The sequence below is a fragment of the Mustela putorius genome, unplaced genomic scaffold (assembly GCF_011764305.1).
Source record: "Mustela putorius furo isolate JIRA1106 unplaced genomic scaffold, ASM1176430v1.1 tig00000196_pilon_pilon_pilon, whole genome shotgun sequence".
NCBI lineage: Eukaryota > Metazoa > Chordata > Mammalia > Carnivora > Mustelidae > Mustela > Mustela putorius.
In genome coordinates this window covers 5905501-5930352 of record NW_025421310.1, presented here as the reverse complement: position 1 = coordinate 5930352, position 24852 = coordinate 5905501, and the positions used below count along the sequence as shown (strand labels likewise).

Here is a 24852-nt window from a genome sequence, read left to right as displayed (position 1 = left end):
TACGGTCTTTGTGAGACATTTTATTGGGGGGGGGGGAGTAGATTCACACATTCCGACCTTATTCTAGGCCAGAGAATGACAAGAGGGTGACAGAAGCGCTGTGACCCTGAGGTGGCTCAGATGGAAGCTGCAAGAACCATGTCCAAAGGCCGGCTCCTCGGTGCCTCAGTTTCCCCGTTATGAAATGGGAGGGTAATGTTCCCTTCCGGGCCTGAAACACTGTTCCGTGAATGTGGGGCAAAAGCCTGGGGAGAGAGGGTGGCTTTCCCAGAAGCTGCCCTCCAGCCGGCGCCCCGGAAAGGGGAATCCGTCTGGGAAACCCCGTGGCCCCGGGGGTCCCTGCAGGGAGGGCAGCGTGCTCTGGACGCCGCGGTGGGGACAAGGGGAGATTCTCCTCTGGACAACACCTTGACTTTCCAGGAGGGATGACAGCTTACTGAGCCCTCAGGGCAGACAGCAGGGGAGCAGGGGGAGCCCCCCCGCCCTGCTGCATCGGAGGCGGGGGTGGGGGTGGGGGCGAGCTGAGGAACGGGAATCCTCTCCAGGCCCCCAGCCAAATTCAGCGCTTTCTGGGAAAGGAGACAGCAGCCTGGTTCACGGAATTCCCAGCCAAAAGCTTGGTGGCCAGACTGACGCGCAAAGGGAGTGCGGTGGCGGCTGACTCCTGCCTACTCCTCCCGGAGCTTTTCCGGGGCAAGGCTGGCGGCCGGGGGCGCGGTCTTCCTCCGGCTGGGGCCGCCCCCGCCCAGAGCCAGCCCCAGCCCCAGCGCGACCGCGGCCAGGACGTGCACGCAGAAGTAGACGGAGGCCCAGTACCGGAGGGTGTCTCCCAGGGACAGCAGTACAAAGCCCATGCACATGTAGTCGTAGGCACGCATCTTCAGGAACCAGTGCACCCAGTCCCAGGCCTTCTGGCCCCCGGGGCTCAGCCGCCCCCGCAGGGCTGACTCCAGCCTGCCCTCGGCAGCCAGGCACAGCGGGATGGTCAAGAAGCTTAGGTAGTAGCCAGGGTGGAGGCCATGCCAGTAGGCGCTCAGCAGCATGGTCCAGGCGCTCCTGGGGGGAGAGGTTGCGACTCAGGACCCGGGAGCCCAGCCCCCAGTCCCTCCTCCCTCAGACCGGGAGTCCTGACTCTAAGCCCCTCCTCCCTCAGACCCAGGAGTCCAGCCCCCAGCCCCCTCCTCCCTCAGACCCAGGAGTCACTACTCTCTAGAGCTTCAGGAACCCAGTTAATCCTCTCAGCAGATCTTTCTTTAAGACCCATGAACCTGAGCCCCCAGCCACTTCCTTTTGGGGATCAGTGTAATTTCCAATTCAGGAAGACTCAGAAATCTCCAATCACTTTCCCCTCTTTTTATGGACTCAAACATGCTCTCCGTTAATGACCCACAAATTCAGGCTCTGGTCCCACTTCCACGGAAGACGGAGAAATGAGAGCAGGCTGTGCCACGGACTTTGATCTGGGCTGGGGAAGGGGGCTCTTCCTTGTCTTCGGGTCTATAAAAAGGGGAGCTTTCTTCCTGTTGCGGTGATTTCTCTAGTGGGTTCCTCTCAGTGTGTAGCGCAGCCTGGTTTAAACTAATTCATGAACACAACTTTCTTTTCTACCTCTGGTGGAGAAAGAGCCCTATGGGTTGGGAGCATTTAGGTGAGGGTCCCCGACAGGGGGAAGCAAGGCAGTGGGTCGCACATGAATAGGCGCTGGGCACCCAGAACTTCACGCAGGTGAACCTGAGCTCTGGGCTTCGGTCCTACTCGGCACCCCCCACCCCCGCCCGTCTGGCCGCTCCTCTGTGCAGTGACCTCTCTCCAAAGAACAACGTTCCCTCCACCCCCACCCCTTCCCTCTTTCCGGTCTCCCTCCAATGGTTCCAGCTGGCTCTCACTTGCCCTCCAAACTGCTGCTCAAGTTTCTGGAGACTTCCTCCTCCTGCCCTGCTCAACACAACCCTTCGTTGTACATCATCTGATACAAGAGATCCTCCATCCGCCTCACAACACTTGGTTCACTTGGCTCCCACTTTCATGACTGTCTTCCTAGCTCACTGGTTGTGACTTTGCCAGCTCCTCCTCGTCCCTAGTCCACACCAGGATTTCTACATCTCCACACTGTGGACATTTGGGGCCTGGATTGATGATTCTGTGCTATAGGCGGGCTGTCTTGTGCCTCCCAGGCTGGAGGAGCAGCATCTCGGGCCCTAACCCCTGGCCGCCAGCAGCACCTCCCAGCAGTGCCCCCCAGACTGTGTGTGGGATGATGGCTCCCAGCTGAAAACCTCTAATGCAAACACTGGGCTTTGCCCCGATGCTCAGCTCCAGAGCTTTTGGTATCGCCACCACCTGAGAACACTGGAGTGACCACTTCTTACCCTGACCTTCTCCTGCAGGTCTTCAATGTTATCCATCTAATGCCCCATCCAGTAACCCTGGCTGAACGTGACCATCACCCTGGGCTCGGTGACCTCAGACCCAACGGGGTCCCTCACCTATCCCGCTCCTGCACCCACCTCCCTCCAGATCTCCCCACCCCCAGACTGGCCCTTCTGGGCCCTTAGTCCCCCACAGCCAGCATCTGGCAGGACGCCACCTCCTCCTCCCCACACCCATCATAAGCCTGGCTCTGAGGGGCGCCTGGGGCCACGAGCAACTGCTTCCAGCGGAGACGTGTCAGCCGCGCCCCAGCAGCCTCATCTGCCGGCTCTGGGAAGACCGAGGGATGCCGGTGGGTTAGATCACCTCGCTGGGCCTCCATGTCCTCCCAAGTCCTGCGTCCTAAGGCTGCGAACAGCACAATGGCCACACTCGGCTCCCACCGGAGAAATACCACATGAGTGAAGAGAAAAAGCTAAGATGCGGTGACCCCTCACATAGCGGGCCCCACAGTGAGGACACGGCACACTTTACCGCGCTTCGCCCTCACCGTGAACTATGTAGCTGTTTACATCATTCCCCCCATTCAAGAGTTGGAACAAACACAGGCCCCCTAACTCAGTAAGCTTTCTCTGGAGCTGGCAGGGCCAGGATTCCAGAATCTGGCCAGAGTCCACAGGATTCAGTACGCTGCTTCTGTCGAAGGAGGCCGCCTTTACAGAGGTGAGGCCCAGGGAAGGGGAGCGGTCTAGCCCCGGAGCAACGCGAAGCCACAGCAGGGAACCAGCCTCAAGAAACTACAACTCCCATGATCCTCAGGGGCGGCGGCCTGCAGGAAAGCCGTGGGCAGCCTCACGTGCTGCCGGGAGCTGTAGTTTCGTGTTTTCCCCGGGGGCCGGCCAGCTCACCTGAGGACATAGGAGCGGGCGGGCGCGCTCTTGTAGATATACTGCGCCAGCCACCACTGCACCGTCATGTTCCAGTACCGCATGCCATCCCGCACCCGCACGCAGAAGTCCGTGCCGTAGCAGTCGATGTTGCGGATGGTCTCATAGTCGTACTCCAGCGAAGCCGCCTTCTCCGGACTGGGGGGGTGGAGGGTGAGGGTGGGGGACATACATGCAGCTCAGCCACGCCCCCTCCCGACGCTGGCTCCTGTCCCAGCCCCGGCCGCTCAGGAGGGGATCCTGGCCAGGGAAGAGCTCTGGCTGCCACGTGTGCTAGGGAAACAGGGGAGGGTAGCTCAGCGGGAGCCTTTTGGGGGAGGGAAGACGGGTGGGGGGGGCACAGTTCACCAACAGCGGGGTCCTCCTCCTCTTGGTAAGGGGGCTGCAGCAGCAACAAAGGCCTGGAGGGGCTATAGTTGCTAAGCTACGAGTCCTTAGCAACCTGGCCCTTCACTGCTCTAGATGCTAGGGAAAGGCCATTCGTCAGCAGCCAAGCTCACTACATTCCCAGGGGCCTCCAGGTGTGGTCCCTTCTAAGTGGTCCAGATGCTGTGATTGCTAGGGAAGGAGCATCCCTAACAAGGGATGTTTGTGGTTGCTAGGGAGATGTTCTAGACCCACGTGACACCTGGCCGGTCTCTGTTGCTAGGGAAAGGGCATTCCTTAGCAACAAGGCCTGGGATGTTTAGAAACGCTTCCAGAAAGGGCCCTTCGTGGCTATTGGTCCCTATGACTGTTGAAGAAGTGTCATCTCCAGCAATACAGTGGTTCCTGAGTCCCTGGTGCCAACAATCCCAGCAGTGGTGAACATTCCACCCCCACTGGAACCGCTGGTGGCTTCTGATAATGGGACAGGAGCCATCTACTGAGAGCAGGGCCCAGCATATTTAGAAAAGCCTTCAATTCCTGCTTGACTTTTTCTGGGAGACACCCTCTCTAGTGACCAGAGGTCCACCATGGTTACTAGGGCAGTGGCCAAAATTGTGTGGGGGTGCTGCTTCCCCCCAATGGAATGGCTGTCCATGACAACTAGGGGATGGCCCCACCTGAGCAAGGAGGAATTCATAATTTGCATAAATGGGCTGCTCCCTGTAGTCCTAGCCCCAGGCAGAAGGCCACCGCTGGTTGCCAAGAACAGTGGGGAGGTCCATTCCCTGTTGCTGGGAGCATCATTTCCCTAGCAACGGAGGTACAACACTTCCTTAGCAACAAGACGCCCCTAATAACTGGCATGGGGTGGGAGGGGGGTCTGACATTGTTAACCAGGTCAATTCATCATTACCAGGGTATGTCCCAGGCAATGGTAGGAAAGCGACCTGCGGTGGCTAGGAGTATCACCCCCACCCTCGCTAGAGGGCAGCACTTCAGGGATGCCATTTCCTTAGAAAGTGCAGGCTGCCAGGGCACCCCATGGCTGGGGAGAAGGGGAGCGGGGTTCTAGCAGCAAAGGGCAGTCTGGTGGGTGGGGGTGGGGGTAAGCCAGTCCCGGGGCAGGAAGAGACAGACCACGGTTGCTAGGGAACCGCTTCCCTAGCAAAGAGGGGCAGGCCAGTTGCTAGGGAACCACTGCCCTAGCAACCAAGAGTGGGCCCAGCCCAGCCCAAAGATGGTATCCCAAGTAACCAGAACAAAGGAGTTACTGGGGTGACACTTCCATGGCGACATAGGGGAGGCACATGGTCGCTAAGAAGCCACCTTCCTTCTCCTGACAAAAGACAGCAGTCCACCATCCCGAGAGGGGACAAGCACAAGGGGCAGCGGGAGGTCCCGGGAGTGCTGCTCCCTAGGAGAGGGGCAGGTCCCTAGGCCAGGGGCAGGTGGGCTCTGGTGGTCAGGGGCGACACTGCACTGACAACAGGTGGTGACCCCGCCCCCCTGCTCCCCCACTCTCCTCCCTGCTAGGGGCAGGGCCAGTTTGTGCTGATGGGGCCTGCCGGGTCTGGGGAGGCCTCCCTCCCACTGCCTGACCTGCTGGGGGGTGGGCATTGGAGGGTGGGGCCGCCCCCGGCCCGGGCTTTGGCGGCCACGGGGTAGGCCCCGAAGCCGGCGGCAATGCAGCCGCACTCGGCGGCAATCCAGGCCACGTAGAAGCGCATGCGGAAGGCGAAGAAGACGGGGACCATGTAGAAGAGGCGGGCGGGCAGCGGGCGGGCGTAGAAGGCGTCCTCGCGCACGGCCTCCAGCGGGAAGAGGTGCGAGGACAGCAGGAAGAGCAGCCCGAAGAGCGGGGCCGGCCAGGCGCGGCGCAGGAGGGGCCGCAGGCTGGGCACGGCCCCCGGGAAAGGCTGCTCCAGCCAGTCCAGGTACGTGCGGTAGCGGAAGAACGGGCCTGTGGCGGGAGGGAGGGAGGGAGGGGGCAGCTGGTCAGACGCTTGGGGTCTGGAGGCTGGGGGCCTGAGACTGGGGAGCTGGGGTGGGACGGGGTGGAAGCAGAGACTGGCGAAGGGGCCCGAGACTGCGAACTGGATGGGGGGGGGGAAGCAGACTTGTGGAGGGGGCAGCTGGTCAGAACTCCTAGGGCTGGGAGGGGGGCCGCAGCTCAGGGTCTGGAAGCCCAGAGGGTGGGGGATGAGTATGAAACCTGGAACAAGGGGAGGGAGACTCAAAGGGACAAGAAGCCAGTGAGCTGGGAGGCTCTTGATCTTGGGGGTCCTGAGTTCCAGCCCCACGTTGGGTGCTGGGTGTGGAGGGGACTTAAAAATACAATCTTAGGGGTCCCTGGGTGGCTCAGGTCATGGTCCCAGGGTCCTGGGATTGAGCCCCGCAGCAGGGATTGAGCCTCTCTGCTCGGCGGGGAGCCTGCTTCTCCCTCTCCCACTCCCCCTGCTTGTGTTCCCTCTCTCACTGTCTCCCTGCCAAATAAATAAAATCTTAAAAAAAAAAAAATACAATCTTAAGTGTGGTGTGTATACATAAAGGAATATTACTCAGCCAACAAAAAGAATGAAATCCGGTCATTCACAATGACGTAGATGGAACTAGAGAGTACGATGCTCCGTGAATAAGTCAGAGAAAGACAAACACTGCATGATGTCCCTCATATGTGGACTTTAGGAAACAGAAAAGGGGAACACAGGGGAAGGGGAGAAAAAGAGAGGGAAGCAAACTGTAAGAGACCCTTAATGATAGAGAACAAACTGAGGGCTGATGGGGGGACGTGGGCAGGGAATGGGCTGGATGGGGGATGGGCATTAAGGAGGGCATTTGTGAAGAGCACTGAATTCTCCAGAAACCAACACGACACTATATGTTAAGTAACAAGAATTTAAATAAAACTTGGAAGGAGAGAGAAATCAAAAATATAAAATAAAATCTTAAGAGAAAGAAAGAAAGACACCAGAAAGGGAGAGTTCACGGGACTCAAAGAGAAAGAGGACAGCCAGATCGAGAAGAACAAAGACCTGGAGAAGGGACGCTACGGAGACAAGTCCCTCAGGAAGATGGGGATGGACAAGCCAGACCCCGAGGGTGGGGGTGGGAGGCAGCTGTGAGTGAGGGAGGGTCAAGCAGTGCTTCTGGGGAGGAAGAGGCTGGTGGGGGAAGTCAGAGGCCTGCAGGGGCGAGGCGCCCAGCCTTATAGGCACTGAGGACTGGGAGCTCTGTTCAAAGTCCTAGGAAACCACCACAGGCTGCAAAGTGCTGGAATCCAGTTTCCCTTGCCCTCCCACCATCCCAAGCAGGGCAGGGACCAAAGGGGGTCACTGACGGAGAGGAAACAGTTGTAGACCCGGCCAGGGGAGGGGGCAGTGGGATGGACAGAAGTCAGCCTCTCAGGTCACACAGGGCCAGAGAGAATAGGATCCCATTCATAAATGATCAGAATGGGCAAGTCTACAGAGACAGGAGGCTGACCGGTGGTGTCCACGAACTGGGGGCAGATGCAGGCTGGAAGGATGATGGCGGCAGGGCCTGCGCTCCCCTTGTGGGGTGACACAACTGTCCTACAATGACATGCAGTGGTGGCTGAACCCCCAACTCCACTGAGTGAGCGAATGGCATGTCATTTCAATGGCTGAACATGCCAATTACAGCTCAGTAGTCACAGCTGCCATTGAAAAGAGAACCTACTGGAAGGTCAACACGAGTGAAAAACATTCCAAGGCACAAGTGGGAGCATAACAGGAAGAGTTGTTCCCCGGGTGGCAGAAATAGCGCTGCTCTGTGGACCTTTCCGCTTCATCCCATGTCCCCCCAAGAAGCCGGGAGCCATCACTGAGGCCGAGAACAGTCTGTGTCTGCTCTGGAGAGCAGTGGGAGAGGCTGAGCTAGACCCACACCTCGACGCTCGCCCTCAGAGGAGCAGACACTGGAGCGGAGGCAGGGATACCAGACGGGCACCAAACCCGGGGTGCTGAGCGGAGACAGAGGGTGACGAGGGGCAGGGGACAGGCCTGGCACACTCACCTGTCATTATTCCCACGTAGCAGTAGCTGTAACTGAGCGTCTCCATCAGAGAGGGAACGTCGGGCAGGAGCCCCAGGCTGGGCCCCTTGCTAAAGCCAGAGGCCATTTCCTTCCTCTGGGCCAAGTGCAGGTCCTGAACTTCACTGGCCAGACTCACCAGCTGCGGGGAAGAGGCACGGGTGGGGTATGGATCAGACAGACCCTGGGCCTTCCTCATCTACCCCTCCCACAGCAGCCGAGGGATGCTGTGGCCAGCGTGCCCCTGGGAGCTTAGCGGGGAGCTGAGGTCCGTTCCCGCGGGCAGCAGAAGTCTGGAGTCAGGAGTGGCAGGGTAGCGGCTTCTCGCCAGTGGGTGTCCCCCACCCTCCCTCCTGGGCCTTTCCCCCTCCGTGCTCCCTTTCCTGGGTTCTTCTGCAGCCCATGCTTTGGTATCACCCATGCTCTTGGGATCTCCGAACTGTACCCCCAGACTGGGCTCCTCCCTACAACCCCCAAACCCATTTCGGGGCCTCTGGCCATTGACAGTCCTAGGCCTCCGGGGTTCCTCAAACTTCACGCACCCAGAGGGGAACACAGGGTCACCCACTCCCCAGAGCAGGTCCTTTTCCGGCCTGTCTCCTCGGCAACCGCACCAGCAGCCAATTAACTGCTCCGGCCAGAAACCTTCCTTCCTCCCCAAATCTAACCAGTAGGTCTTGGAGTCTGTCGCTTTGGGGTTGCTCCCCACCCCCATCCCTGGGGCTGAATGCGTGTGGCCTGCCCACCCCCCCACACTGGCCTGCTCCCTTGCACATACTGCTCCGACATCACGAAAGGCTCTCCCTCCAACTCTTGGCTAACGGACTCCTGCCTGTCCTCGCCTTCCCGCGGAGAAGGCAGGACGCAGGTGAGACCTGGTTCGCGAGTCCAGCACCCGGCAGCTCCTGACTTTTCAGTCTCCGGTGGGACCTAGGGATCCACTTTCACCTATCCTCCCCAGTGACTGACAGCCAGACCCAGGCGTCCTGCTTTTGTACCCTTAGGTAAGTGCCTTCTCTCCCAAGCTGTTTCTCCTACTTCGTTAAATGGCTCACTACCAACATGCAGTCCTCGAGAGCATGAGCACGTCGGGGAAGCACACAGCCCGCTATGCTAGGAGGGTGGGGGGCAGGGGGCGGGAATGTGCTTCTCTACCTCAGAGCATAGCTGGGAGGTGAGGGCCTGCCCCAGAGCATGAGAGAGGTGAAGTCCCACCCCTGGGGTGTGTGGGAGATGAAAGCCCGCCTCCCTTGCTCCCTGGGGAGTGCGAGGGAGGGGGAAGTGAGGATGGGGAGATCCCCTCGCACAAAGGGAGGGCTGGAGGGGAGTCTGACCTTCAGGGTGAGCAGCAGCTGGACGGCATTGGTGAAGGGCGTGGGAGTGGGCAGGCCTAGCAGGCTGAGCGCACGGAAGAACAGGAGGTAGGAGAAGGTCCAGGCGAGGGCGAGGGCGTGGCAGGAGCTGGGGCAAAGGCAGAAGGCTGCCGTGCTGGGTACAGAGCCCTCGCCTCGGCCTCCCCCAGATTCTAGCTACAGATCCTCCCCCACCTCCCACAGAAAATGGGGGAGGGACCGTGGAAGAAAGGACACAACCACATAGAAATGCACGACGACAGAGAAGAGAATGAGGAGGGCTCAAGAGAGGCTTTCGGGTGAAAAACCTCCATTTTTTCTGCGGGAGGCAAGAAAAAGGAGGGAGAGAGACATGATAGAAACGCGAAAGGTAGCAGGGCCTGCACAAGTCCTCTTTTCTCCTGAATACATGAACTGGATCTCAGGGACCAGGTGAGACACACAAGGATGAGACCCAGAAGAGGCAGGAGAGGAAGAAAAACAGACACAACGACACAGAGTATTCAGAGATAATCAAGAGACACCCAGAGACAAAGGCAGAAAGGGAGACAGACCCAAAAAGGATAACAGGTTGCTTCCTCCTCCCCCTCCGCTCCCCCCTCCTCTGTTCCCCCCCTCCCCAAACCCTCCCCACCAAATCCTCACCAGGGCTGGGCCTGGATGAGGGCCCAGGTTCCAAGGATGGTGACCAGAGAATGCAAAGTGTGGGGGCCACAGGTGAACAAGGTGAGCCCCAGGCCTACAGCTGCTGCCCCCCATCTCTTCAGCCCGGGTCCTGCAGGGAGAAGGGACAGCATAAGCCTGGAACCTTCCAGGGAGTCCCCTGCCTGCCCCCCCCCCCATTTTCCACTAGGGAGGGAACCTGACTCACCAGCTTTCTTAAAGAGGAAGCCGATGGGGATGGAGATAAGAAGAACCACTAGATAAGTCCACTCTTCCGGCGACATGGTCTGGGGGAGGGGCAGAGATTCTCGGTGAGAACCCAGGAGTCCGGGCCTTCACCCCTCCCCCTCGGAGGATTCAGGAATTCACTCTCCCTAGTCCCCAGTTGTCGAGGATCATGGAGTCTCACCCTCAGCTCCTCTCTGCGAAGAGGGGAATCCGGACCTCCAGAACCTTCCTCCTTTGAAGATAAAGGAATCCACCCCCAGCCCCGCTTTTCTGAGAACCCAAGCCACCAGTTCTCTTCTCCTGGAATCCAGACCTCTCAGCCCCTCTGCGATCGCAGAAATCAAAGCTACTCCCCCCTCACTGAGGACCCAAAGATTCAGACATCGCTTTCTGAGAACCCAGCAACAACCCTTGTCCCGGGCCCTTCCCGTGGAGAGCCCAGTATTCCAGAGCTCCAGTCTCCTCCTCCGAGGATCCAGGGACCCGGCGGGCCTCCCTCTGCCGGAACCCAGGCTCCAGCCTCCACCTGCTCCGGAGCTGCAGACGCTTCTCCCACCCAAAGCCCGGAGGACGCCCCCTCCAGCTCCTCCCCAGCTCCCCCCAAGCTCAGGTCAGAGCCACAGGCGGTTACGCCACTCCCCGCTCGGCCGCGCTCTCGGTGCCACGCCCGCCCCGGTCGGCCCGCGGGTCCGCAGCCACCCCCCAGCCCGGCACCCAAAGCGGCCCCGCCCCGGCCCACCTGGGCCCGGCTCCGCGCCGCCCGCCGGGCAAGAGGCGACCGAGCAGTCCTGGCTCACTGGCACCCTGGCTCCGGCCACGCCTCCCCCGCCCAGCGCGCGCCGCTCCGTCGCGGTCCCGCTCGGGCCGGCTGCGCGGCTCCGTCAGGCTGCGGGCCAGGCGGGGAAGCGGCAGGCTCCGAGCGCGGGAGAGGACCACTCCGCCACCGCACCTGGACCGCACAGCAGCCGAGCCAGGAGCACGTAAAGAGGCGGAGCCTCGGGCCTGCCAGGAGGAGGGGCCCGAAGCTTCGGGAGGAGGCGGGGCTTCCGCTTCGGGTTCCTTTGGACACAATCAGCGGCAGTTTGGAGGCGGGGCCACGAGCTTCGGTCCCTGTTCGGATGTAGGCGGGGCCAAGAGCTTCGGCCGGAAGTGGGCGGAGTCACAGGCCCTGTTTGACTCAGATTAAGAGATAGGCGGAGTCCGGGGTAGAGGGTAAGAAGGAGGCGGGACCACAGACTTAAGCAACACGAAGGGAGGCCGCGATCTGGATCGTTCCAAGGGGGCGGGGCTAACAGCAGTTCCAGCCTGAGGGGGCGGCACCCCAGCTGACGTATAGGCTACCAGGGCGGGACCAAGGTAATTAACCTCACTTTTTCTAGAGGCGGAGCCCAAGCGGCTGGGGGAGGTTCGCTTCGCGAGGGCGGGACCAAGGTGTGCCACTCCACGGGAAGGCGGGGCTACGGCGAAACTGGGGGCGGATCCCAGACTTCCCGCTTCGCTGAGGTGGCGGCGTGACGAAATTGACGCAGGGGGTCGGGATGGGGAGGGTGGAGGAAGCGGCGCGTGGCGCGCTACGTAGGGGGAGGCTCCGCCGGGAGTGAGAGCTGGTGTTTACGAGGTGACTGACTTGTTCTGTCGGAGGACGGTGCGGCATTCTGAGGGGAACGCTCGCGAAGGGGGTGAGCCAGCCCAAGCGGGGAACGGACAGCTGGTGTTCAGTAGGAGGAGCCTCCGGCTGTGGGGTTCGCTCAGAGGGGCGGGTACTCCCCTACCGGGAGCTCTTGCGGCCGGAGGGGGCGGGGCCTGGCTGCGGGGTTGACGGGAGCCGAGGGCGCCCGAACCCCGAGCCGCCGGCCTTCGGGAGGAGGCGGGGCTGCGAGTTCGGCCGAGCCGAGAGGTCCGGGCGGGGGTGGGGCTTCCACGGTGGGCGTCTGACACCGCGCGAGGAAGTTCTGAGGCCACGCCTCGGTGGTTTGGAAAGGGGAGGGGCCCAGTTCGGAGTCACTCGAAGGGGGCGTGGCCCCGCACTAAGGGAGGCTTCTCTCGGAGCCGAGAAGGCGTGATGGCCGGAAAGCTGACCTCAGGGTCCGGGGGGCCCAGCGGCGCCCTAGCGACTCGGCGCCCAGGGGGCGGGGCCCGGCCTGGAGAATCGGCAGGTGGCGAACGCGGCCCGGGCAAGGCTCCACCCTCCAGGCTCAGGGGCGGGACCTCGCTGAGACCCTCCACTCCCCACCCCACCCCAGGCGGTGGGAGCGCTGTGTAGGTGACCGCTGTGCTCCCCTGGCTTCCGCAGGAGGATGCTGGTGGTGGAGGTCGCGAACGGCCGCTCCCTGGTATGGGGGGCCGAGGCGGTGCAGGCACTGCGGGAGCGTCTGGGAGTGGGGGGCCGCACGGTGGGCGCCCTGCCCCGCGGGCCCCGCCAGAACTCGCGCCTGGGCCTCCCGCTGCTGCTGATGCCCGAAGAGGCGCGGCTTCTGGCCGAGATCGGCGCCGTGACCCTGGTCAGCGCCCCGCGCCCGGATCCGCGGCAACACGGCCTGGTAAGGGGCGGGCCAGGGACGCGAACGCCCTGGACCTGCGGAAGTAGACTCGGGGTCTCTGAGGTGGGAGGGCTTCTGGGTGCCCTGGATTCTGGAATAGTGTGCATGCAGGACACTAGGATCCCCGGGTTCGGGCTTTGGGGTTGGGAGGAGTCAGGGTTCCTGGCTTCCTAAGGCGGGGCAGACTTGGATCCTGGCATTCCCGCCGGCTTACTTCTCAGGCTCTGGCATCCTTCAAACGCCAGCAAGAACAGGGCTTCCAGGAGCAAAGCGCCCTGGCAGCTGAGGCCCGCGAGACTCGTCGTCAAGAGCTCCTAGAGAAGATTGCGGAGGGCCAGGCTGCGAAGAAGCAGAAGCTGGAACAGGAGTCAGGGGTCAGCGAGAGCCAGGGGGCCGGTGTGAACCCGGCTGCCGCAGAGAGTGAAGCCAGCGCTAGCCAGGCTCCTGCGGAGCCCGAGGAAGCAGGTGAGGGTGGGAGTGGAGTCCAGGGGCCAGTGGAAGGAGGTGGGAGATCTTTGGGGAATCTTGGGTGGGAATCTCGGGACTGGAACTCTCTGGGGGATGCGAAGACCCTGTCCTTGGATTCACCACACTCTCCTGCGTTCACCGCCCCCAGGTTCCTCTTCTCCCCAGCCAGGGCCTTCAAATGAGGTGGCCCCCTTGCCCAGGTCCGCCCTGCTGGTCCAGCTGGCCACTGCTAGGCCTCGGCCTATCAAGGCAAGGCCCCTGGATTGGCGTGTCCAGTCCAAAGACTGGCCTCATGCTGGCCGTCCTGCCCATGAGCTCCGCTACAGCATCTACAGAGACCTGTGGGAGCGAGGCTTCTTCCTCAGTGCTGCTGGCAAGTTCGGGGGTGACTTCCTGGTCTATCCTGGTGAGTTTTGTTGGGACCTCCTGTTGCTGCCCCTTTTTTGACAAGCCCCCGACCCTCTCCATTTCCCTTTTTTGTCTTTTCTCAGCCTCCGAAACCCATAGAAGGACAGCCACACTTGGGAACCCAAGCCCATTTGGAGGGCAATTTAGCAAATCTGATTAAGCACTTTCTTTGATCTAGAGGTTTCACTTAGGGACCCCTAGCTACGTGCACAGAACATATAGGAAATCGTTGTTGTGGGATTCTTTACAGTAGCGAAATATTAGAGAGCAGCCAGAGTGATTGTTAATAGGTTAGTGGTTACTTACTGGTGTTAGTTGTAAAAGATTAATGTAGGTCCACGTACATTTATGAAAAAATGACCAAAGGGGGAAGGAAAAAAAAAAACTACGTGTCGAAAACAGGTATGGTAAATAGTGAATTGTGTTTTATGTTGTCACGGAGTTATATACACATTATTTAAATAACCTTAAAAATCATGGCTTGCGGGGACCTTGGCGGGCTCAGTCGGGGCAGTATGCTACTCTTGATCTCAGGGTTGTAGGTTCAAGCCCCACGCTGGGTGTAGAGATTACTTAAAGAAAATTATGTGGCTCGAGTGAAAGAACATGAGAAGAACTTAAAATAGATTATTGACTAGAAAGCAAGTAGCAAATGGAAAAAGGCCTGAAGGGACGTACTCCAGCCCCAGTACAGCGGTTACCTCTGGGAGGGAATTTGCATCAGGTGTAGGTAAAGGAGATTTTCAGTGTACCAGGTAATTTTTGAATTTGTAGTATGAGTGCCTTTACTGTCTAACTAAAAGGTTAAAAAAGTAAGTCTACAAGAAATCGCCTTTTTTGTTCCTCCTGAGAACACCAGCGGATAGAAGCACCAGGTGAGTAGTCAGATTTTAGCTGCTGGCTGGAGACCGAAGGAGTGTCCTGTGGATGAGCCACGACACGAGCCTTCGTGTCTTCTCAGACCAAACACTCAACTGAGGGACTGACTCAGGAGCTTGAGAGCAGTTCACCGCCCCGTGCTCTGCAGATGACCATACGGTCATACCTTGCTACTGTTTTTCTGTATGTGAAAGACTATTTTGGTTTTGAAAATGAACGTTGGACTCACGAAACATATGGATACTGATATCTAGTTCTTTTCTAAGCTTTCAGGTTAATTTACAAATCTTTTTTTCCAATCTAGCAGATTTTAAGGGGACTGTTAGTCCGCGTTTGATCCCACTCGTGAAAGGAGTTACATAATTTTCAATGTTATAAGCTGTATTTAAAATTTTTTAAAAAGATTTTATTTGTTTATTGGATAGCACAAGCAGGGGGAGCGGCAGGCAGAGGGAAAGGGAGAAGGAGGCTCCGCACTGAGCAGGGAGCCCAATATGGGACTCGATCCCAGGACCCTGAGATCATGACCTGAGCCAAAGGCAGACACTTAGCGGACTGAGCCACCCAGGCACCCTTGTATTTTAAATTTTAATATGATTATTTTCCTCTTTAAGTTGTATGGTGTCCTCATTATGGAACTTGTCAAAAATTCAGATTTAATAAGTTCTAAATGGGGTGAGTTTTAAGTTTATATGTTCTAATACTGTCAGTATGCTTACTAAATTAAAACATTCCAGTTAAAACAAGGTTAAATCTACCAGTAACTCAAATCACACATCTGCAACCAAACTGCACGGCTGACCTGTTAGTTCTAATGGGTCAATATTTCTAAAACAATACATACTCAGTAAACGTGATGTACGTAGAATCCTTGCGCCCTGAAGATGAAAATATTCAAGGACTGAGGCCATCGCCTGTCTCTAACAGTAAAGGTGTCTGAACTTAAAAGGCACTAAGCCTCCCGGAACGGTTCCAGGGAACCTTCTCACATATTCCGATGCTTCCTCCTGAGCGGGCAGAGGTGTCCCAGCGACGCCCGGCTCCTGGCTCCTGGCTGGACACCCAGCGGACGGTCCTCTCAGGTGGGACACCTCACCACCCTGCCCTTGTCGATGTTCCTTCCTGGCACTTACCAACCTCTGACTGGGGCCCGACTCCAGCTCCTGCTCTGCGTGGTCATTTACCTAATCGGGGGCAGACCGCCACCCAGGTTTTAAAGGGAAAGCTACTGGGAGGCGGCCCTGGCCATTTGTTCCATATGGCCTGTGGCAGAGGTGAGCCCTTGTAACGTGGCCGACAAACCTGCAAGTATTTACTGTCGGGCCCTTTTCTGGAACATCTTCATCACCCATCTGTTCATTACTCCATCATATTGTAAATTCTTCCGGTGGTCGGTTAGAGTCACTTCTCCTTGGACCTGACATCCTGTGTACTCCTCGTGGCTTTGATGGACTTCGTGGTCCTGGTGCTTATGTCACGACAATGATCTATTCATTGTTTTTTATCTTTTTTTGTTTTGTTTTGTATTTGTATCGTTTTGTATCGTTTTTGTATATTTGTATATTTGTTTTGTATTGTTTTTTTAAACACGATCATGCTGTATGTGTGTGATGGCTTGATCGCTGTATGTGTGTGACATACGGCTTGCCCCGAGTGTATCCTGGACCTCCCCACCTGGATACATTCTTGTCATTTTAACAGCTGGTCTTGTGGCGAGACCATGAACTTAGCAAGTCCGTGGTTTGGTTGTCTCCCTTTCTTAGCGGTTTAGCGGTTGTAAATGGTAACAGGGTGAACATCTTCATAGGTATATCTTGGTACTGTTATCCTTATAAGTAAAAAATTCCAAGAAGTGGAATTGCTGGGTCCAAGAATAGCTATTTTGAAATATTCATAGTGATTACTAAGCTGATTCCTGTCTCCGTGTACACGTTCCGGTGTCTTCCAGCGCTGTGTCACTGGGACCTTCTGTGTGTCTGTCTTTCACCCAGGTGACCCACTTCGTTTCCACGCCCACTACATTGCTCAGTGCTGGGCTCCGGGGGACCCCATTCCACTGCAGGACCTGGTTTCCGCTGGCCGCCTGGGAACCAGCGTCAGAAAGACGCTGCTGCTCTGTTCTCCTCAGCCTGATGGTAAGGTGGTCTACACGTCCCTGCAGTGGGCCAGCCTGCAGTGAGTGACTCCAGAGACCCTGGGGATGTGGCTGCATCTGTGGACAGAGCCTTTCCGGGTGGTCCCAAGCTCATCTCTGCATATGGGAGGCTGCGAACCCTCCTGCCTCTCTCTGCAGTTAGGTTTTGACTCCAGATCGAGAAACACTACATCCTCATTCTTTCCCTCCCTGTTTCAAAGCACTTACTGGCTGTGATGTTTTGTAGTTCCTGTTTCCACAGTGTGAGCTTCTTGAGGGTAAAGACTGGATTTGACTCATCTCCAGTTTCTACAGGGCTTAGGTCTCAAGAGGGCTCAGTAAACTTGTTGAATAAACGCGGAGTCTGTGATTTGAATCCGGGCAACAGTCCTGGGAAGTGTGGGTGTTTGCATTTGCTTATACAGATGAGGGAAAGGCCTGGAGGAGGTCAGCCTCTAGGAGGTAGCCCGCTGGGCTGGGACTTAAAACCTGGTCTTTCTGAGTCCAAGGTCTGCGCTCTTCCCCCTACACTAAACTTCCTTTTGAGAAGACCTTCACGAAGCGTTTCAGGTGCACATAAAGGCATAAATCAAAGTAACATGTGAAGAGAAGAAGAACATGAGTGTTGCACTTTCCGGACAGGTTCGGGTTGGGGAGGGGAAGGTCAGGAAGGACTCGGGGCTGGTGGAATGCGGGTGGTGTTCTTTTTCTTGGCCTGGGTGGTGTTTATTCAGGTGTGTAGAATTATACTTTATACCATACATTTATGATCCAGGTCTTTTTTTATACATATATTCTATTAAAAGCTGAAACACATATGAATAAAACACACATTTGTGAGATGATTCATATAGCTGCCTTTCTGCTTAAGAAATTACTTGAATGTTATCAGTACCCACTTCCAGTATTTATATGTCTATTTTTAAAATGTGTAATTTCGTCCCATAGGTTTCGTTACTGAAACACTGTCACGCGGTCATGATTCTGGGGCTGAAAGCATCTATCTCTGGTTTCCCAATTTCTGTGGTGCCTGTTCCTTCTTTCTTTCCTACCCTTTTCAGTAAACAGATTTGCTCGAACCTCAATTTCCTATAAGCTTAGATTAATTTAAAACAGGACACCAACCCCTGCCCAGTTAACACTGTTCTTTGGGCTTCCTTGGTAACTGGCTTGTAAATATGTTCTCCAAGCTCTCTCTTCTTTGCAACAGAGTTCTTAACTGACTCAGTACTCAGTATCTCTGTCTTGAGTCTTCCCTTAAAAAATTCCTCATTAAAAAACTTGTGGATGGGGGGTTCCTGGGTGGTTCAGTCGGTTAAATGTCTGCCTTTGGCTCAGGTCATGGTCTTGGGGTCCTGCTTGGCAGAGAGTAGGCATCTCCTTCTATGCTCTCTCCCTCTCTTGCTTTCTCTCAAAAAATAAAATCTTTAAAAAGAAAAGAAAACAAAAAGATGTTGTGGATGCCTGGTGGGCTCAGTCAGTGGAGCATGTGACTCTTGATCTCAGGGCCGTAAGTTTGAATCCCATGTTGGGTCTAGAGCTTACTTTAAAAAAAAAAAAAAAACACACACCAAAAACAAAACAAAACAAACAAACTCAAAAGGACACCCACATGCACACAAAAAAAGGGCACCTGGGTGGCTCAGTCAGTTAAGCATCTGCCTTCAGCTCAGGTCATGATCCCAGGGTCCTGGGATTGAGCCCAGCATCGGAGCAGGGATCCTGCTTCTCCCTCTCCCTTTGCCCTCCCCCTGCTCATGAGCTCTCACCCTCTCTCTCCTCAAATAAATAAAATCTTTAAAAAAAAAAATACAGATAAAGACTTTACACTCTTTACAAAAATTAACTCAAAATGCATCATAGGGGACGCCTGGGTGGCTCAGTTGGTTAAGCAGCTGCCTTCGGCTCAGGTCATGATCCCAGCGTCCTGGGATGGAGTCCCACATCTGGCTCCTTGCTCAGCAGGGAGCCTGCTTCTCCCTCTGCCTCTGCCTGCCACTCTGTCTGCCTGTGCTCCCTCTCTCCCCCCCTCTGATAAATAAATAAAATCTTTAAAAAAATGCATCATAGGTCTCAGTATAAAATGTAGGGCTATTCGACTCATGGGAGATAATAGAAAACCTAGCAGACCATGGGTGTGGCAGTGACACTTCAGACACACCACCAAAGGTGGGGCCAATGAGAGAATTGATCAGCTGGACTTCGTTAAAATGAAACACAGAACATATTGCAAAAGAACTGATAAAGGACTGCTGTCCAAAAAATATAAATCATTCTTTTTTTTTTAATGATTTTATTTATTTAACAGAGAGAGATCACAAGTAGAGAGAGGAAGGAGCAGACTCCCTGCCTAGCAGAGAGCCTGATGTGGGACTCGATCCCAGGATCCTGAGATCGTGACCTGAGCTAAAAAATATAAATCATTCTTAAAACTCAACAACAGGAAACAGCCTGACCAGGGGCACTTGAATGGCTCAGTTGGTTAAGCACTCAACTCTTTTAATTTTTTTTTTTTTGTAAGAAGGCTCCATGCATGGAGCCCAATACAGGGCTGAACTCACAACCCTGAGGTCAAGACCTGAGCTGAGATCAAGAGTGAGAAGCCCAACTGTCTCAGCCACCCAGGCACCCCCTAAGTATCTGATTCTTAATCTCAGCTCACCTCTTGATCTCAAGGTCATGAGTTCAAGCTTCACGTTGGACTCCATGCTGAGCATGGAGCCTACTTAAGAACAAAACAAGAACCTAACCCCTCAACCCCCAGAATAGGCCTAAAACCTTAACAGACACCTCACGGAAGGAGTTCTACTGACGGCACGTGAGCACATGAAAAGTTGCTCCATATCCTGTGCCATCCGAGACATGCAAAGGGAAGCAACAACAAGATACAACTGTATACCTATCAGAACGGCCAAAATCCAGAACACTGACACCACCAAATATTGGGGAGCTGTGGAGCAACAGGGGCCCTCGTTCTTTGTGGTGGGAACACAGAACGATACAGCCACTTAGGAAGACAGTCTGGAGATTTCTTTGTTTTGTTTTTGTTTTATGGTTTTGTTCAATTTATTTATTTTTTTAAAGATTTTATTTATTTATTTGACAGAAATCACAAGCAGGGAGAGAGGGGGCAAGCAGGCTCCCCCTCTAGCTGAGAGCCCAATGCAGGGCTTGACCCCAGGACCCTGACCTGAGCTGAAGGCAGAGGCTTTAACCCACTGAGCCACCCAGGCACCCCAGTTGGTGCGACTGTCTCCAGCAAGGATGTTCCTTGGTATTGACCTAAAGGAACTGAATATGTAGGACCCCACAAAACCCTGCACGTGGGTGTTTACAACAGCACCGCTCATCATGGCCAGAACCTGCACACAACCAAGATATCCGTCATAGATGGCGGACTAAGCCAGCTGGCCTGTCCAGACAACGGTGTGTCCTTCAGTGCTGGAGAGCCAGAATATCAAGCCACAAGAAGACATGGAGGAGCCTCAAACGGACATTATGACGCGAAAGCAGACCATCTGAAAAGGCTGCATGCTGTCTGATTCCAACTGTAGGATGTTCTGGAGCAGGCACAACTGGAGACAGTAAAACAATGAACGATTGCTGGAGGTTGGGGGGGGTGGGACAAACAGGAGGAGCACAGATTCGTAGGCCAGTGAAGCGACTCCATGTAAGACCGTAGTGGTGGATACGGGTCACTGGACAACTGTCCGAACCCTCAGTGTGCCATCACAAGTGGCCGCTACACAAGCTGTGCACTCTGCTGATGACCATTGATAGAGGCTCATCAGTGGTGACAAATGCAGCCTCTGGTGGGGGAAGTCAATAGTGGGTAAACCGGGCATGAGTGGGGTTGGGGTGCAAGGGAAATCTCTGTGTCTTCCTCTCAATTTTGCCATGAGCCTAAACTTGTCTAAAAAACCCCTGTGGGGGCGCCTGCATGGCTCAGTGGGTTAAAGACTCTGCCTTTGGCTCAGGACATGATCTTGATGAGGGAGCAGGAGGCTGGCTAAGGACAAAGCAAAAGCTGGCGCCTTGCACCCCCTCTTCACCCTTTCCCCTCCATAAGTGTAGCATCCCTCAGGCAGCCCTGACTGCCATGAACAATAAGCAAATAGTTAACTTGCAGAGCTCACAATCCTGCTAGACAGGAGTCTCCCTTGGCTTACAAATGTTCTAAATCTCACTAACAAAGACGATTGATAGCAGGATTGTGACACCCCACCAAAAAGTCTCCCAAAGATCTTAATGGCTGGTCTAAAGACAACATTGATCCAGCAGCAAGGGCAAGGCCTCCGGCAGGCCTGGAACATCCTGGCACCTTGTAGGCCCTCTTTAGCATATGAAAACTCCACTGAAACCTCCCTTCCCCTCACCTTCCCCCAACAGCAGGGTACATAACCTGCCATCCCTCACAACCTGGGGCAGCAGCTCTTCCTGCCCACGGGTCCTGTCCCCGTGCTTTAACAAACCACCATTTTGCACCAAAGATGTCTCAAGAATTCTTTCTTGGTCATCGGCTCTGGACCTCAGCCCACCAAACCTCACCTAGGTTCTAGAACTTCATCAATCTCAGGGTCCTGGGATTGAGCCCCGCATCGGGCTCTCTGCTCAGTGGGGAGCCTGCTTCCCCCTCTCTCTCTGCCTGCCTCTCTGCCTACTTGTGATCTCTGTCAAATAAATAAATAAAAATCTAAAAACAAAACAAAACAAAACCAACACCCTATGCATGCCACCTTCCGAACACTGTAGACCCATATCTGACCACTCCACCTTCATGGCCAACATGTGGGCAGAAGCGACATTACTCACAGGGAGGATTGCAGTAGCTTCCGGGCTCCTCACCTCCTCAGATTTCATCGTTGCCCCTGTATCCTCTGTTTTCACAGAATGACTGGCATCATGTCCCAATGACCCATCATGTGGGTCAGACAATGTCCCTTTTCCTCAGAACTCTCCAGCAGTTTCCCATCTCAAAGTAAAAGCAAAGGGTCCATGTTGTCTGTTCCCTGTCCCCATCTGCATCTCTTATCCATGCTTATGCTGCCCCTATCGCTCTACCTGGAAGGCTCTTCCCCTAGTGGCTGCATGGTCTTGTCCCCCACTGCCCACTGGTCTTTCCTGCAATGTCACCTCCTCAGGCCTTCCGTGGTAACCCTACCTTAAAATTTAACAGCCTTCCTGGATGCCCCTTCTCTCTTGGTATATTTGCCTTACCATTTATCACTAGTGTGATTTATAATGAGAAATTTGCATTGGGCCTTCATCCCCATTCCTGGCTCAGACCTCCTAACAGGCTCGCAATTTCCTGCAATTTCCTAAGAGCCATAAAGGAGTCGATATTCCTAACAAAGCCTTTTCAACCACACCTGGGTTTATATTAATGAGATGACCCCCAGGGAGGGGAGAGGAGCTGAAGGTTGGGTCACTCATGAATTGCCAGGGATGTAATTGTGGATGTAATAAAGCCACCATTCAAACCCCCAAGAATGGGATTTGAGAGCTTCTGGGTGGATGAATATGTGGAGATGGGGAGAGAGTGGCCTCCTTGGAGAGGACATGGAAGCTCTCTGCCCTCTCCCCATGCCTGGCTCTAGGCAGCTCTCCCATCTGCTCTTCCTGAGTTACATTCTCCCTTAATAAACCAGTGATCAGGGAGATAAAATGCTCCTCCGAGTTCTTTGAGCTGCTCTAGCAAATTAATGAATTGGAGGAGGGGTTTGTGAGAAAATTCAGTCTGGAGATGATGCATATAGTTAGCTTTTCGTATATTCAACAATTTAGTGACTATCGACTACAGCTGAACCTGACGCAGATAAGTAGAACAGGTGAGGCCCTGCCCTCCTATAACCTTTTCGTCTGGGAGCTAATCTACAAACAAGAGAACAGAAATGGGGGCGCCTGGGTGGCTCAGTGGGTTAAGCCTCTGCCTTCGGCTCAGGTCTTGATCTCAGGGTCCTGGATCGAACCCTGCGTTTGGGCTCTCTGCTCAGCAGGGAGCCTGCTTCCTCCTCTCTTTCTGCCTGCCTCTCTGCCTACTTGTGATCTCTGTCAAATAAATAAATAAAATCTTAAAAAAAAAAAAGAGAGAGAGAGAGAACAGAAATGAACTGGGTAGCTGGGAAGACCTCGCAGTACCTGGTGACAGTAACAGGATAGCGTGGGCACAACCCCATTTCACAGAGGAGGACGCGGGCGCAGAGAATGGTGGAGAAATGTGTCCAAGGGATTTGGGTGAGCAAGCGGCTGCAGGTTTCAACCCAGGCATCTGGCTAGAGTGGAGCTGCCTCCAAGGAGGGGACTCTGCCCGCTATGAGCACAGAGCACCGAGCAGCGCTGAAGAGGGCAGCTATGGGGCCAGGCTGTCCCAGCTCCAACCTTGGCCTGACCTTCTTTGTTAAGAGACTGCACGGGCAAACAGATGATGGCCACACCAGCTACGAAGATAGGATTCTGACCCACAGCCTACAACAACGTGCCCAGGAGGCCAGCCTGCCACCTCTAGTAGCAGGGCGGGAAGCCACACGATACCCTTGTAACAATAGGTCCAAACTGGCTTGACTAATAGCAGGACTTGACTAATAGCAGACGGCTTTCCTAATTTTTGTCCCTGGCTCTAATTTAAGACCATCAACAGAAAGCCAAGTATGCTCCCCTAACTGATAACGCAGGACAACGCCTTATAGTGAGGCTGCCTCCAGCTCCCCGGGGCACATTGGCTCTGGTCAAGGTTCGAGGGCAGCTTTCCAAGGCTTCCACTATAGGCTTGCCCCCTCCTCCACCCATCTTTAAGTTCCTGCCATAATAGCCTCCTTTAAAAAAAAAATTCTATTTATTTATTTATTTTTAAAGATTGTAATTTATTTTAGCAAGAGACAGATACAGAGCACAAATGGGAGGAGGGAGAGGGACAAACGGACTCCCCATTGAGCATGGAACCCCATGACGGGCTCCGTTCCATGACACGGAGGATCAAGACCGGAGCTGAAATCAAGAGTTGGCCACTTACCCAACTGAGTCACGCAGGTGCCCTGTCACGTCTTTTCTCGCTTATTCCCACATTGTGTAATCTGGGGCAAGCTCTGTAGCCACTTTTTGGGGCTTCAGTCTCTGCCTCTGCAACACAGGCCTGATCATAGTGTTAGTGGTCTTTGGGTGTCTACCGTGGTGCTATCGTGGGGTCAGGCAGCTTCTCTGAGGGGACTCCTAGGTAAGTTATTATATGCAGAATTCTTAGCCTCGATATTTAAGATGCTCATTAAACACAATCTAACACTGATCAGTGAAGCCGTTGGCGTGAATGGCATTTCTCTAGACAGGAAGGGGCTGGAGGGAACATAGGCTCAACTCACCTCTGGGCGCTCCCCAGATAATTGCGTGCTTTACAGGTTGAAGGTTTCTGCCAACCCTGACTCCAGCGAATATACTGGTGCCATTTTTTCCAACAGTTTTTGCTCAATTTGTGTCTCTGGGTCACATCTGGGTAATTATCCCAATATTTCAAGCTTTATCATCATTATTGTGTGTGTGATGGTGATCTGTGATCAGTAAGCTTGGACGTCACTATCATCATTGTTTTGGGGGTACCACAAACCACACCCACATAAGACAATGAATGTGGGTTCTCGACGCCCCATCAACCTACCGTTCCCCGTCTCTCATCCTCTCCCCCGGGCCTCCCTGCTCCCTGACACCCGGCAGTACTGAGATGAGGCTGGTTAATACTCCCACCGTGGCCTGCCAGGGTCTGGTGAAAGGAAGAGCTGAACGTCTCTCCCTCTAAATCCAGCGCAAGACCTGACTAAGCTTAGGGAGGAAGGCGGGTCGAAGGCCAACTCAGGCCCAAAGCCAGGTCTGTTGTGCCAAACGGCCCAGCTGTAAGCACAAAGGATAAGGTTCTGAACACTATTGCAAGAGCTCATCCCGAGCAAGGCCCTGACTCCCTTCAATTCTGTGAAGGCCCAGGGAGGCGTGGAGCCTGCAGACCCGTTTGAAGCCCGCAGAGGTGGTTCAGCAGGTGGGAGGAAAGAAGCCGTCCCCAGGACAGTGCAAGGTGAAGCAGCTGGTGCTGACACAGGAGCCGCCGCGAGTTACCCAGAGCCAGCTGACGTGATCTGCCACGGCGGCTGCACTAACCATGGATCTCCAGTGTGGACAGGACAGCCTCCTGCTGGCGGAGGATGCCATGTAGGACTCTCATCACTAGAGAGAAGTCAGTGCCGGCCTCAAAGCCGCAGAGGAACAGGCTGAGTCCTGCCAGGGGCTAAGGCAGTTGGGGCTTTAAGCTGGAGCCCGTGCTCAGGGACACTCTGAGACTCCTAGGGCCCTCGGGAATGATGATGAATCTCCTCTGCTGGGCTCCGTCGGCGCAGCAGCAAAGCCTGGATGGCAGCGCATCTCTTTACAACATGGTTATTGAATATTTTAAGCCGTCTTGAGAC

The 24852-nt window shown here is 55.1% G+C and overlaps 2 protein-coding genes across 8 annotated transcripts; one reads left to right on the top strand and one right to left on the bottom strand.

Annotated features, from left to right (window-relative positions):
• Positions 1–10995, bottom strand: MBOAT7 (membrane bound O-acyltransferase domain containing 7). 5 transcript variants are annotated; one of them, XM_004779780.3, is made up of 9 exons: positions 10722–10991; positions 10164–10214; positions 9963–10041; positions 9737–9866; positions 9074–9200; positions 7722–7881; positions 5286–5646; positions 3279–3455; positions 1–1056 (listed from the first exon to the last, which is right to left on the bottom strand). In XM_004779780.3, exons 3-9 carry the CDS (start codon positions 10036–10038, stop codon positions 669–671), a joined length of 1419 nt encoding a protein of 472 aa, XP_004779837.1. In that variant the 5' UTR covers positions 10039–10041; positions 10164–10214; positions 10722–10991; the 3' UTR covers positions 1–668. The 5 variants fall into 5 exon arrangements, with proteins under 5 accessions (XP_004779837.1, XP_044932899.1, XP_004779836.1 ...); XM_045076964.1 differs by lacking the exon at positions 9074–9200 and having other exon boundaries at positions 10722–10995; XM_004779779.3 differs by lacking the exon at positions 10164–10214 and having other exon boundaries at positions 10722–10990.
• A 477-nt stretch (positions 10996–11472) lies between these two features.
• On the top strand, positions 11473–16767 carry TSEN34 (tRNA splicing endonuclease subunit 34). Of its 3 annotated transcripts, none has more exons than XM_045076971.1 (5): positions 11473–11661; positions 12276–12522; positions 12768–12987; positions 13139–13396; positions 16269–16767. In XM_045076971.1, the coding sequence occupies exons 2-5, from the start codon at positions 12280–12282 to the stop codon at positions 16454–16456; spliced, it is 909 nt and encodes a 302-aa protein (XP_044932906.1). In that variant the 5' UTR covers positions 11473–11661; positions 12276–12279; the 3' UTR covers positions 16457–16767. The 3 variants fall into 3 exon arrangements, with proteins under 3 accessions (XP_044932906.1, XP_004779834.1, XP_004779833.1); XM_004779777.3 differs by having other exon boundaries at positions 11477–11600; positions 12744–12987; XM_004779776.3 differs by having other exon boundaries at positions 11478–11661; positions 12744–12987.
• Positions 16768–24852: the final 8085 nt, after the last annotated feature.

Coding starts and splice junctions, on each gene's coding strand:
- MBOAT7 (XM_004779780.3), bottom strand. CDS start 10,038: ATGTCGCCGGAAGAGTGGACTTATCTAGTGGTTCTTCTTATCTCCATC. Junction 9,867..9,962: donor CTTCCTCTTTAAGAAAGCTG/GTGAGTCAGGTT, acceptor TTCTCCCTGCAG/GACCCGGGCTGAAGAGATGG. Junction 7,882..9,073: donor AGCTGCTGCTCACCCTGAAG/GTCAGACTCCCC, acceptor TCTTCCCCGCAG/CTGGTGAGTCTGGCCAGTGA.
- TSEN34 (XM_004779777.3), top strand. CDS start 12,280: ATGCTGGTGGTGGAGGTCGCGAACGGCCGCTCCCTGGTATGGGGGGCC. Junction 12,988..13,138: donor TGCGGAGCCCGAGGAAGCAG/GTGAGGGTGGGA, acceptor CACCGCCCCCAG/GTTCCTCTTCTCCCCAGCCA. Junction 13,397..16,268: donor TGACTTCCTGGTCTATCCTG/GTGAGTTTTGTT, acceptor TCTTTCACCCAG/GTGACCCACTTCGTTTCCAC.